A 13481-nucleotide genomic window follows, 5' to 3' on the forward strand; every position below is an offset into this window, starting at 1 on the left:
TGATGTTCTGTATCAATTACAACAACTATTATCTTTCAAAACTGAACACTGTAATCCAATTCTAAAAGTGTATCAAAGCTGACAGACAAAATTATTTGACCCTTCTTTAGCTAGGAATGTAAACCAGGCCCTTTATCTGGTTTATGCTTGTTTTGTTTTTAAAAACAGAACAAGTCAGACTTGACTTACAAGGCTGAAACTTTCCCAAACATGGTAAAGTTATATATATTTCACAGTTGGTTCTCAAGGATTTATTGAATGAATGGATAGTGAAGACTGATTTATACTGTCATAAATAAGAGAATTAAATTTATAATACAGCACAAAAAACAAGAAAGCTTAAAGAATTAATTTGTGTATAGCACTACAGCACAATGGTATTTGAGACATTTGGACTCTTCTCAATCTTTAAAGATTAAGTTTTATTTTCTACAGCTTAGCGTTAAGCATAAATTACCATATCCTTATTCTTTGAAAATTTAATCATTTTCCTAGATGAATACATTAATGGATTATTTTTAAAACAGACAATAACATTTATAGAGAACAGTCTTTAAGCTCCATCTAGTGGTTATAGAAAGGAGTATTCAAACTTGGAACAAACACAGCTTTCATTTGTGGCATTTGGCATTTAAAATACAGTATTTCCAGGAAAGAACGGTGAGTGGATATATTCCCTTCCCACTGATGATATAATTTCACTCTGCCAAAACGAATGGCTCTCCTTTTCCCTTCACAGAAGAAAAGAAGGACAGAAGATGTGACAGCATGTGTTCTCCATCTCTCCTCAAGACAGGTATTAAATTTACCTATAATTTCCACATAGGCGTTTTGAACATAATCTCAGGAATATAACTCACAGAAAGCAAAGGAACTACTGTCATAGGAATATTTAATAATCTAGCACGGACTGTTAGCAAGAAATCTGAAGATCAGCACACAGAGATTTACTATACTAATGAGTCAGGTTTTTCACCAGTTAAGTATCTAATTATATATTTAAAAAGAATGGTTCACATCCCTAAGGCACGTCTCCATAGATGTGGTCCTCACCACTTAGCGTCTGAGTCTTAGGGCTTTTATGTGAGCACCACGTTACACTCAGCAGTGAACCTGGTGATAAGCTTCCCTTTTACTCAGCTATCAGCCATCAAGATCATCGATGCTCACTTTCACATTAGAGTCCGTCATAGTGAAGTTCTCTACTTAGAGTTAAAAGTCTGTTTATTTAAGATTAACGTAACTTTAGATTCCTGATGTTTTAGGAATAATTTTACATACTTCTTCAGTTTATGAAGAAGAAAGCATTTTTTTCAGAAAGAATTCCTATTTTTGAATGGGATGGTAATTTAGAATATTGTTTTTCATTTTAAAAACTATTATGGAAATTTGATAATTTGTTACCAAAAGTTTTAGGTTTGAAAATTTAATCTCATAAATGAAATAAAAATCTAGTTTACTATTCATAAACATATTTTATTTTAAAACTTTGGTAAGTACAATTCCTCCTAAGGCTAATTATAAACCTAGAGCACAGTGTAGTCTGAATGAAGAATTAAACCTTACCCAGAGTGAGGTCTGACCTTTGCCATGTGCTGCTGGGATGTGATTGCTAAGCCCTTACAACATCATCTCTGACCGGAGAGTCCTTGCCTGGGGCCTCGGGCCAGCCCGATTCAGGTAACGCTGTGTCTCAGGTGGGGCTCGAAGCCATGCCAGCAGTGGGATGCAGGAGGGGCACTTGGACCCAGCAGTGTCAATCAACCTCTGCAGCGGCTAGAGACTGATTTCAGCCACACGTGCAGTTCATCAGACCTCCATGATGGAGCCCTGATAAAAACTCTGGATGCTGGGTCTCGGATGAGCTTCCCTTGCTGGCAATATTCTGTGCACACTGTCACACACCTGTTTTGAGAGCGTGACACTGGCCTGACTTCACAGGGAGAGGGCAACTGGAAGATCTGGGTTTGGTATCCTCCTGAACCCTGTTCTATGTATCTTTTCCTTTGGCTGAATTAGTCCAGGTTCTTTCCCTGTAATTAACCAGAACCCTGAGTATAACAGCTTTCCATGGGTTCTAAGTCTTTCTAGTGAACAGGCAAAACTGAAAATCATTTTGGGAACCTCTGAACTTGTAATTTCTGTTAAGAGGAGACTTGTTTTGTGTGGACTGTGCTTCCTTTAACTCCATAGTTAGCTGAACTCTTGAAGGCAGCCTCAGGGTACGGGGGGGCAGGTGACAGATGGTGGAGTAGGTGGGTGGGATTAACCACTGTTTGTGCTCCTACCTAAAAAGAAACCTTCCACATGGCAGGGCTGGAAATATATAGCTCTCTTCTATTTTGCACACAAATTTCCAACGAGTAGAACTTTTGAATTATTTACTTAGCAAGTTACATCCAGAGAAATGTTCTTAAAACTACAAATTTTCACCAATATTTCCTAAAAGACTCGAATAAAGGTGACAGACTGTAACCAGAAATCTTATTTACCAGAAAGGAAACGGTCTTCCATTTTGCACAGAATTAAATCACTGGGAAGATAATGTTTGTCAATTTTTATACATAGTTCTGAATGAATTTACATTTTAATTGCATACACTCTTATGCCCTTATGAACCCTGATATAATTTAAGCATTGAAAAAGAAATTTTTGAAAAAGCACTTATTATTATTCAATTCTATTGAATTTTATTTAATTTTAATTTTTAAATTTTTATTAAATTAATTTAGTTTTGAGAGAGAGAAAGTGAGAGTGAGCAAGGGGCAGAAAGAGAGGAAGAGAGAGGGGGAGAGAGAGGAAGAATCCCATGCAGGCTCCGCACTGTCACTGCAGAGCCCGAAGAGGGGGCTCAAGCTCACCGGATCCAGGGCTCAAACTGACGAACCATGAGCTCGTGATCTGAGCTGAAGCTGGATGCTTAACTGACTGAGTCACCAAGGCACCCCAAAATAGCGCTAATAGAACTTTAAGGAATTCAGGAACATTGGTAAAATAATGAGTTACTATTTAAAGAAACTGGTCTGAATTCTTAAACACTAAAATCTGGCTGTGAAGAAGTTTTCCCTCAAATCAGGTGGAAATATTAACTTCACTGCAATTACTTTTATTGTTAACTAGTTAATCAAGCATCTTACTAATATATTACTAGCTACTATTTAAAAATAAAACGGTATGTGAACAAGTTTTCCCTCTAGTCAGGTGGAAATGTTAACTTTATTGCAATTTACTTTTACTTATTAACTAATTAATCTAACATGTTACTATTATATTACCAACATATTAATTTTAACATTCATTCTTAAATCTTCTAGATGTTTAGCTCAAATGGAAAATAATTCACCAAACTTTACTTCTGAATTTTAATGCACCAAACTATCATAAATAGCAAAATGCTTAAGAATCACATAACCAAATCAGAAGAATGAAAACATTTGGTATTTTGTAGCATTTGTTAAAATATAATGAAACATAATTTCAAATCCTCCATATATTTAATCCTTGACTGCAAAAATTATGACAAAGGTCCTATATCATATATACAAATAAAGAATTCATTTTATGAAACAGAAATTATAAACTGTAACATACCTGATTAGGTGAACACACAGGAAAATCTTCAACTGGTGGAATTAAACCCTGAGCAATCAACTGTCCATAAGAAGGAGGGGCTTCTCTTCTTAGCAGTTCTGCTTCCACTCTTGAAAGCTGTGTTTCAAATGACCTTTGTTTGAGAGAAAAGAGGGAAACAGAAAAGGTTAAAAAGGCAAGCTAAAATAATTTTTTAAGTCAACAATGAAAACAATCTGAACCTTATTATATTTAACCATTTTTAAAGCTTAGCCAACCAACATTTATTGAATATCTATAGCATTTCAAGACTGAGAATACAAAGGCAGAGTCATGGGGCTTTCTCTAGAGCCTGGATCACTAAGTTATAAGGAGTTAAAAATACCCATAAAAGGTAAATGTATTTGATCTTTAAAGCCCTAAGAACATAAGGAGTTTGAGACTTTAAGTGAAAGTAATCAAGTTCAACACATTTAGTTTTTAGATGAGGAATAGAATGAATGAGGCACCAGTACACTTTCTGGAATAGCTTGTTCTTACAAGACCTCTGACTCTTCACTGAGCTCTTATGCTGCAATGTAGTCAAGAGTTTTCTGGCCAAAGAGGCAGCATGATTACTTTGATACTATGCATCTATTAGCTTAGCTGTTGGGTACATGAAGTCCTTTGCTGAATCTATTATTTTAATTCTTCTGGGACTGAGGGTCACTATCTCTACAACAGCGTCCTAAGGGACCTCTCTCTGTCATTAGCTTCTCCCAAGTCCAATCTATCCAACCCCACATGGAAGAAAACCCTCCCCAAAGGTCACCTTTTAAAACTTACCTATTTACTAACCCTGACACACAGCTCTCATGGACCTCCACAACATGACACTAGCTCCATGTTCCAAGTTTTACCTTTTAGCCCTTGATATGTATCTCAGGCTCCAGACGAAATGAACTATGTGCTACTTCTCCAAGCAATGCTGGGCATTCCTACTTCTATGCATTTTCCCAGGTTATTGTTTTCAACTACAGTATCTTTTCCTTGTCTTCATTCCACTTGTAGATTTCAAATGGCACTTCTTCAATATAAGCCTTTCCAGTCCTCTACCCTCCAATCAGATTAGGTTCCCTTTTGGCTTTTCTATACTTTGTTTTATAGCTCTTAACATCATTTACATTTTTGTCATCTTAATCCACCCACCAATGCCTTCCTCCTAACTCTAAAGTGCCAGTGAAATTATGCCTTATTCATTTTACTACTTATCTGTATTGTGCTTTGAACATAGTAGGTTCTCAAATATTTGGAATTGTTGAATTCTTATTTATAAAAACACAGGTTAAAACACTACAACTGAATATTGCAGCTTGCAAAATTCCTATAATGTAGATTAATCTGAAGACAAGAACTGGTAAATACAGACTGGCTTTTCTCATCTCATAATTCTTAAGTATTTATTAGTTTTTAAAATATATTTTTAAAATGCTTATTCATTTTTGAGAGAGATGGAGCACGAGTGGGGGAGGGACAGAGAGAGGGACCTAGAATCCAAAGCAGGCTCCAGGTTCTGAGCTGTCAGCACAGAGTCTGACATGGGGCTTGAACTCACAAACTGCGAGATCATGACCTGAGCCGAAGCCAGATCCTTAACCGACTGAGCCAACCAGGTACCCCTGATTAGTTTTTAACATGTGTTTAGTCTCTTGAGTCAGTGTTTTCACACTGATTTTATAAATAGTATAAAACCACAGTATCATGCTGATCACACTAAAGTAGTGTTGCAAATACTGGGGCCATGTTTATTGTAGAAGCCATAACCACTCCAGTTTTGTCTTGATACTGACCTTCGTTCAAACATTCTCAGAGAATAAAGCTTACAGGTGCATCCCAATGCAATGACCAGTAATAAGCCACAGATAAGGCTCCCTATGACGGCTGCAGTTATGACTCTGGTAGGCACAATTACCGGGCAATTCTCTTCATCACTGCCGTCGCCACAGTCATCCTGAGAATCACACACCCAGCTTTCAAACACACAACGGTTGTTCTTACAATGAAAATTTCCCGGCTGGCAAAAAAAGCAGTTTTTTTCATCCGAGCCATTTGGGCAATGATTCTGGTAGTTGCAGCGATCAGAACGTGGATAACAGACACCGTTTCGGGAACATGGAAATTCTTCCTTTTGGCACATGGTGCAATTTATTTCATCCCTTCCATTTGGGCAATGCCAGTACCCATCACAACGCTGCTGTTCTGTGTAACACCCCCAGTTACCCCCACAGGGTATTTCCCATGGCAAACAGAAGCCATCTACTTGGTAAGTAGCATTAAACCCCCTTGCGGCATTCACTTTATCAGCACAGAAATGTACCCTGATCTGTCCGGAAGAAGAAACAACTGTAAGAGGTGCATGAGAATCAAAAGCAGTCAACACACGCAAAAGCTTGTGTGGATTCTCCTCTAATCCATCGTATATTTTGACGTAATCACCATAACCAGTACCATCAAGTTTGAAGTCAGTGAAGCGTAAGATGACTTTACGATGATCACCAGTGTCTATTAACCAGGTACAATTGCTTCCAGGAGGATAAAAGTCTGGATAATTGGGAGAATTAAAAGTACCATAAAAATATTTTAGCCACTGCCCGCAAGTTGGCACATCACAGTCTATCTCATCTCCTAGGTCAAGGCAGTCAATGTTGCCATCACATTTTAAAGACTCAGGGAGGCAAGTGTAAACCTTTGTAAACCGAGACAGACACTGGAACTGGTTGTAGGCACAGGGCTGGAAAGAAGCAGCCGTGGGGGGATCAGCTTCTTTGGCACAGATCTCTTCATCGGAACTATCTCCACATTCGTCCATGTTATTACATTTCCAGGCTTCTGGTATACACTTCCCATTGCCACAACGGAACTGATCACAAGCACAGTTTGGTTCTTCAGATTTCCCTGAGAGGATGTGGGGAGGAGGGAGATGGAGGAAGAGAGGGAAAAAACATACTCTTTAAAAGATATATAACAGTAAGTGATATTTTTATAACAAATATTAACTAAGCCCAAGTGACAGGGGTTTAAAAAATCTTATTTTAAGAAATAGGTTAGTTCTAATGGCAAATTAATATTGGCTCACTACTTACTCAACAATTCATTAAACACCTACTGTTTGTTTCATGAAGACCTTTGTATTTTGACCTAAAGCAAAGAGAACACAAACTGAGGGGTTGTTGGAGGAGAGGTGGGTGGGCAATGGGCTAGGTGGTGATGGGCATTAGGGAGGGCACTTGTTGTGATGAGCACTGGGTGTTATATGTACGTGATGAATCACTGAGTTCTACACCTGAAACTAATAATATACTGTGTTTTAACTAACTTGAATTTAAATAAAATCTTGGGGAAACAAAGAACAATTCTGCTTTTGTAGAGAACTCTCTTACTGCAGAACATTTAGTGATATGATATATGATACCTGAGCCAATAGACTGTACTGCCTAAAATTTTTAAATAATTTATTGTATAAACAAAATTAGAATGACATTTTCAAATGAAGAAAAATTCACCCACAATAATCACCTTTCAAATAAATTTTTTCCTATTTTTCATATCTTTTTCCAATTCTGGCTTATACACACACACACATGCACACACACAATATTTTGCCACATATGTGTATCATACAGTATATTTTGTAATTCTATTCTTTAGAACCAAATTTCTGCTAAGATTATCATAAGATAACTTTATATAAAGTTCATAATGTTTCATGTGACCATAACACAACACTGCCATTTTATATTTTTATTGTTTTACACAATTGCATGAGTCTATGCTATGGTATACATTCATTCATCAAATTAGTAGGGGCAAGGAGAGAGAAGAAAATCTGAAATACCTACAGAATTCCAATTACTATAGTGTACAATGCTAAATATACACCAATAATGAGACATAGAAAGAAAATCAAACATTAGCTCCTGACAGTCCTCCAAACTTGTCAGTTTGGGGTAATGTCTCCATTAACAACTTACTTATTGGTAAACAGGTGACAGAAAATGTGCTTCAGAAGCTAAATATTATAAAGACTGTGTTTTTAAGAAAAAAAGAGAAAAAAAGCTAAAGGACAATTACAAATTTTAGAAGACATAAAATGATTTTCAGCAAGAAAAGTATACATAACTCTAAAGAAAACTTCTGATACTAAACTAGGAAGGTGGAATGGAGCTGTTTTTCTGAGAAGCTGTAAAGACAATGATAATTCAGACACACAAAAATATATTCTGAAGTAACTTTCAGGATATCAGTAAACACTTAAGGGAAAAAAAGACTTAATTAAAAAAATTTTTTAGTGTTTATTTATTTTGATAGAGAGAGAGAGAGCGAGAGAGAGCCAGGGAGGTCCAGAGAGAGAGGGAGACACAAAATCAGAAGCAGGTTCCAAGCTCCGAGCTGTCAGCCTAGAGTTCACTGTGGAGCTTGAACCCACAAACTATAAGAACATGACCTGAGCCAAAGTCGGATGCTTAACCAACTGAGCCACCCAGGCACCCCTTCAATCCCAACCTTCTTAAGGTCTAGTCACAATTAGACAGATATTGTTTAGAAGACTAGCCCCAAAGTGACTTGGTGCTTAATACTACAGAATTCTGTTCATTATCTTTCTTCTTTTTTTAAAAACACACCTGAAAAATATGCCAGTCTGAAACCCTTTCTAGAAATACTGTCATCAGAATGGAACCTGATCCAGACGTGATCTTGTGAAGAAATATATGGCGGTGGAACTGTCGAACCACAGGCTCTGTAACTTTCAATATTCTTGTATGTTTCTATCGTCAACCAGTCCAAACTGCATCTTCTGGACCCTTGAATATCAAAATCCTGAAAACTACAAGTAAAAAGTCAGAATAGGTTATTAATAAGGATAATTTTGAAAAAAAATTCACTTAATAATATAACAACTGAGGACTTTAATATAAGCCTTCATATTCATTGATTCTCCTGGGTTTTCCAGGCATAGAGACATATCATCAGCAAAAAATAATACTGTTTCTATGTTCCTAATGTTTATATCTCTTTCCCAGATTCCTGAATAATACTTCTTCATAAGTCATACCAGAGTCCAAAATAATGCTAAAAAAAGTAGGTTAATAGTTGGCACCTTGTTCCTTTTTCTTCTTTGTGTGTGTTTAAGAAGGACTACTTCTAATTCAGAATATCCTAAATTGTTCTGTATTTGAACCAGAAACAACACTGCTAATCTGATAAACTAAAGTAAAAAAGAGAAAGTCAGCCTCCTCTTAGATTAGACTGGTTCATCTGCTTGCTTAGTGAAAAGCTGACAGCTTACATTTTTAGGAGATCAATAACATAAATCTGAGCAAAGTAAAAAAGTTAAAAATGAACAAACAAAAAATCTTTATCACTGAAAAACCCCTAAGTTTGGGAATACTTTATTTTTTTTACATAAGTTACATTACAGTCAAACATTATCTTGTAGTTCACAAAATACGGGCATGCATATAAAAGGCAAAAAATCAAAAGTACACAGAAAATTAGCTCCTGCTATGAAAAAAAGAGAAACTAAAATATTATTTTCCAATAACATGTCTCCACCAAAAAGGGAATATTTGACTTTACCTCCTTGCCTCTGCCTTAAGCCAAGTGATAATGAAGTTAATTATCCAAGGATTATTACATCAGGAAATTTCCTCTTTAAATATTCTGAGTAACTACAACAAAGGCTGACAGATAATTTGATTGTTTCTAGTTTTTCATTATTATGAACAATGGTTTAAAGAACCCTTATACATGTATCTCTACATGAGCAAATATTTCTCTAGGATAAATTTTTCTAGAAGTAGAATTGCTAGGTCAAACACAAAATTCCACTTTAAATTTGATAGGCACTGACAGAAATATTTATACTAACTTCCACTGAATGTATATGAAAGTACCTTATATAAACTCCTTAAGTGGCAAATTGGGATATTCTGTTCTTCTCATTGTGGTTTTATGTGCACTTCTCTGAAGACTGATGATGCTGGACACCTTTTCATGTGCTTATTAGCCATTCTTACATCTTCTATGAAGTGTCTGTTCAAGTCTTTTGCCCATTTAAAAAAATTGGGTTGTCTTCTTGAGTTATAAGAATTAATTTTATATTCTGGATTCGAGCAAGTCCTTTGTTAGGTATGTGTATTGGTAATATTTTCTTCTTGTCTATATAAATTGCCTTTTCATTGTATCTGTTAATGATCAGAGGATTTTTTTTTATTATTATTATTATTATTTTTTACTTTAGAGAGAGAGCATGAGCCCGGAGAGGGGCAGAGGGAGAGAGAGAGAGAGATACTTTTAAGCAGGCTCCAGGCTCAGTGTGAAGCCTGACATGGGGCGCAATTCTCATGATCCTGGGATCATGACCTGAGCCAAAATCAAGAGTTGGGCTCTCAACCAACTGAGCCACCCAAGCTCCCTGAGCAGAGTTTTTTTTAGTTTTGATGAAGCTTAATTTATTTTTTCCTTTATGTTTAGTGCTTTTAGTGTCCTCTCCAAAAATATCTTTGCCTACCCATAGGTATTCAACAATGTTTTCTTCTAATGTTGTAAGTGGGCTTTAGTTTCTACATTCGTATCTAGGATTTATCTTGAATTAATTCCTGTGTGTTCTCTGGGGCAGGTGAAGATTCTTACACTTAGCTTCTCCTAGCGTGCAGGCAACTTCCTGGTCTGGCTACCCTGCGCTTGTGGAGATCTGGCTCAGCTTTGCCCTTACTTAGGCTTAGGTGACCTCTTCATTTTAGGACACTGTCTTAACCTGTAACATGACATTTCTGTGGTTTCAATAAAATCCCAAGGCATTCACCAAGCTCGTCAAACTCAACAAGTTTCAAACTCCCAACTCTGTCCCAGCTACACCACACAGTCACTGAAATCCTTGAGTAGCTTTCTATATGGCTTCTTAGAGTCTCTTAAGTATGCACAGTTCAGAAAACAGCAACAAATCTGAGAAAAATTTATATGTACATGTAAGGCCTTCCTACATTGGAGCTCCCTCCTTTTAGGATTTGACTTTTCAATTTCAAGCTCCTCTGACAGCCTCAACTCCACCCTGTGATACAAGCATAAGCCGACAAGACCGTGGCTTTAATTCTAGTTACAACGTCCTGCACGGACTGCGGAACAGACAGGAAGCAAACATATCTCACCAGCGTGGATCCCTTGCAAGAGTTTAATCCCCTCCGGTTTCTGCCAGCTTCTGGTTACTCTCCAGTGCCTTTGAGTAGTTTTTAAAAAACTTTTATCCAAAGTTGGTAACTGTTTATGGGAGGGCTAGTCAGATTCAAGCTAAGGAATCTCTCAGTATGCTTTTACCCATTAAAATGTTTAAGACAGAGGAAAGCAGGATCCTTATCCAGAACAAAAGAAATAATCGGTATCTATCCATGTATACACTATTGGATTTGTTTTGCTAATATTTCATTTTGAATTTTAAAAATACATTTAAAGCCAAAATAAGATTTTCAGTTTTCTTTTTAACTGCTTCATAGTAATTTACATAACAAAGACTGTTCACATACCTGTGCCATGTGCCTTATTTCAAGTATAGATCTAGAGTAGAAAATTTCCATTTCTTCATTTTTTCGTTTAATCAGCTTTTCCTAAACTTGTACTGAGTCACTTTGATCATTTAAATTTTCACAGAAATTATCATTTTTATCTTGACAGTACAATTTCTTGGTACACAGCTGTAAACAGTACTGTCTTACATTTAAAAAAACATTCGTATCTGTGGTCTTTATTTTGCTTGGGTTTTCTGTGGAGATAGCACAGTACTGGCAAATTAACTAGAGATTCATCTCTTCCTTCCCACTTTTTCTATCACTAATTTCTATTTACTGTCTTGTTGCATTGTCTGAGGGTTCTGGTACAAGCAGTGAAAACATGCATCCTTGCCCTGCCCTTGGTAGTAAAATTAACCTCACTATTAAGTTTGATTTAAAAATTTATTTAACAGATACCTTTTATTAGGTTAAGGATTTCCTTATCTATTCATGTAGTAACACTTGCCTGTAAAATTGCTTGGGTTTAGAATCTTATTCTGAACGTTGATCCAATTTCTTTAGTGAATATTGATTTAATCAGCTTTCTAACTCTTTTTGAATCAATTTTGGTAATACACATTTTCTAGAAAATAGTTCAATTCATCTAACTGTATACTAATGTTACCACAAACTATTCACGGTATTCCCATATGACTTTTTAAATTTCTATTATTGTATTTATAATTATAGACATTTTTGCTGATTTTTATTAGTAGCTTTTCCTTTTTTTCTTTCAGTCTTGCCTTGAGATTTGTCTATTTTCCCTAGGTTTTCAGAAAGCCAGTTTTTTGTTTTATTGAATCTTATTGTTAATTCATTCTAGTTTTTTCTGATCTTACTGGTTTTTTTTCTACTTGAGATTTACCCTGTAATTTTGCTTCTAAACTCCTGAGTAAATGTTGAGCTCATTTATTTCATATCTTACTTATTTTTAAGTCAATGCATTAAAGCTGTACATTTTTCGCTAAGTACTCTATCAATGTGCTCCAACAGTTTTAATATGTAATACTTTTAGTATGGTTATTTTCAAAATATTTTGAGTATCATTGTGATTTACAGTATTAATGCAGGAGTTACTTAGGAATATGCTTATTCCTAAATATGGGTTTTGGTGTCATTTCCCCCCCTCAATTTTTTATTGTGGTTTCTAATTTAATTGCACTGTGGTCAGAGAACACAATCTGAATGATGTAAAGTCTTACAACTGGAATTCAGAATTCCTTTGTGGTTTAATACGTCATCAATTTCTTGTAAATGTTCCATATGTCTTTGAAAAGAATGTATATTCTCTATTCATTGAAATAAGTATAAACATTATACACATATAATGTGTGTATAATGCTCCTACCTAGATTAAGCTTGTTAATTTTATCAAATCTTCTATCTGTACTAATATTTTTGTTTAAAATTAAAGGTATGTTTGTAAACTTCCACTAACTGGATTAGTCAAACTTGCTTGGTAATTCCCTGTATTTGGTTGTTTTGCCTACAGGCAAAGGTTTAGACTGTGTTATGAGGTACACAAAGTTTACCATGATTATATCTTCCTAGTGGCTTATTCCATTTTGTTACTAATATTTTGTGTTTTAAGCTCAATTATATCTAATGTTAATTTTCCTACACTAGCTTTCTCTTTCTCAGTTATTTCCAAAGTTTATCTTCTTTTATCCCCCCCTTTTTAAACTTTCTGCGTTAGTTTTGTTTTAGAATGTTCTTCGAAGCCCTTTATAGGGGAATCATACCAATCAACACACCAATAAACTTGACCAGACAGTCTGTCTTTTAAAGGTTAAATGAGTTCTTTTACTGAATAGCCTTTCTATTGGAGGAAAGTTCTAATTTTCTTCCTTTTTTGTTTTCTTTTGTATTCATAGGTTTTTTTAAAGTTTCTTTTACTTTTACTCAAGATTGCTTTCTAATGTTTCAGTAGTTATCTTTTGATGTTGTAATTCAAGTACTAAAACACACTTTTTTCTAATAAAGTCCAAGTAAGAGTACTTAGAGTTTCTATTCTCCTCTCAAAATCTCAAATTTGGTGTAAAAATTTACAGTCTTATTTTTACTAATCTCTAACTGAAATTTGAAATTTCATTTATGATATAAACAATAAACCATGATAGTATTTATAGTACTGTCATTCTGTCACCAAGAGAAATCACAGATAATTACACATTACATTTCAGTTTTCATAGGTACCTAGAGTAACTATTTACACTCAAAATCACCTTGGAATTATGGAAGTTGTTAGAACCATTACTTACTAATATGTTAATAAGTAAGCACATATTAATATATTACAAATTTGTAAAAATATTAGATAGCCCATAC

At 35.4% G+C, this 13481-nt stretch overlaps 1 protein-coding gene across 2 annotated transcripts in view; it reads right to left on the minus strand.

The window, feature by feature from the left end:
- The window catches only part of LRP12 (LDL receptor related protein 12), a 79976-nt gene that overhangs the window by 2549 nt on the left and 63946 nt on the right, over positions 1-13481 (minus strand). For both annotated transcript variants that reach the window (XM_039233850.1, XM_039233849.1), the window contains 3 exons: positions 8232-8434; positions 5400-6504; positions 3592-3724 (listed from right to left, as the gene is read on the minus strand). In XM_039233850.1, coding sequence (XP_039089781.1) covers positions 3592-3724; positions 5400-6504; positions 8232-8434 — 1441 coding nt within the window. The remainder of the gene's footprint in view (positions 1-3591; positions 3725-5399; positions 6505-8231; positions 8435-13481) is intronic.

Source organism: Hyaena hyaena, unplaced genomic scaffold (genome assembly GCF_003009895.1).
Source record: "Hyaena hyaena isolate Hyena2069 unplaced genomic scaffold, ASM300989v1 scaffold_79, whole genome shotgun sequence".
Classification (NCBI taxonomy): Eukaryota; Metazoa; Chordata; class Mammalia; order Carnivora; family Hyaenidae; genus Hyaena; species Hyaena hyaena.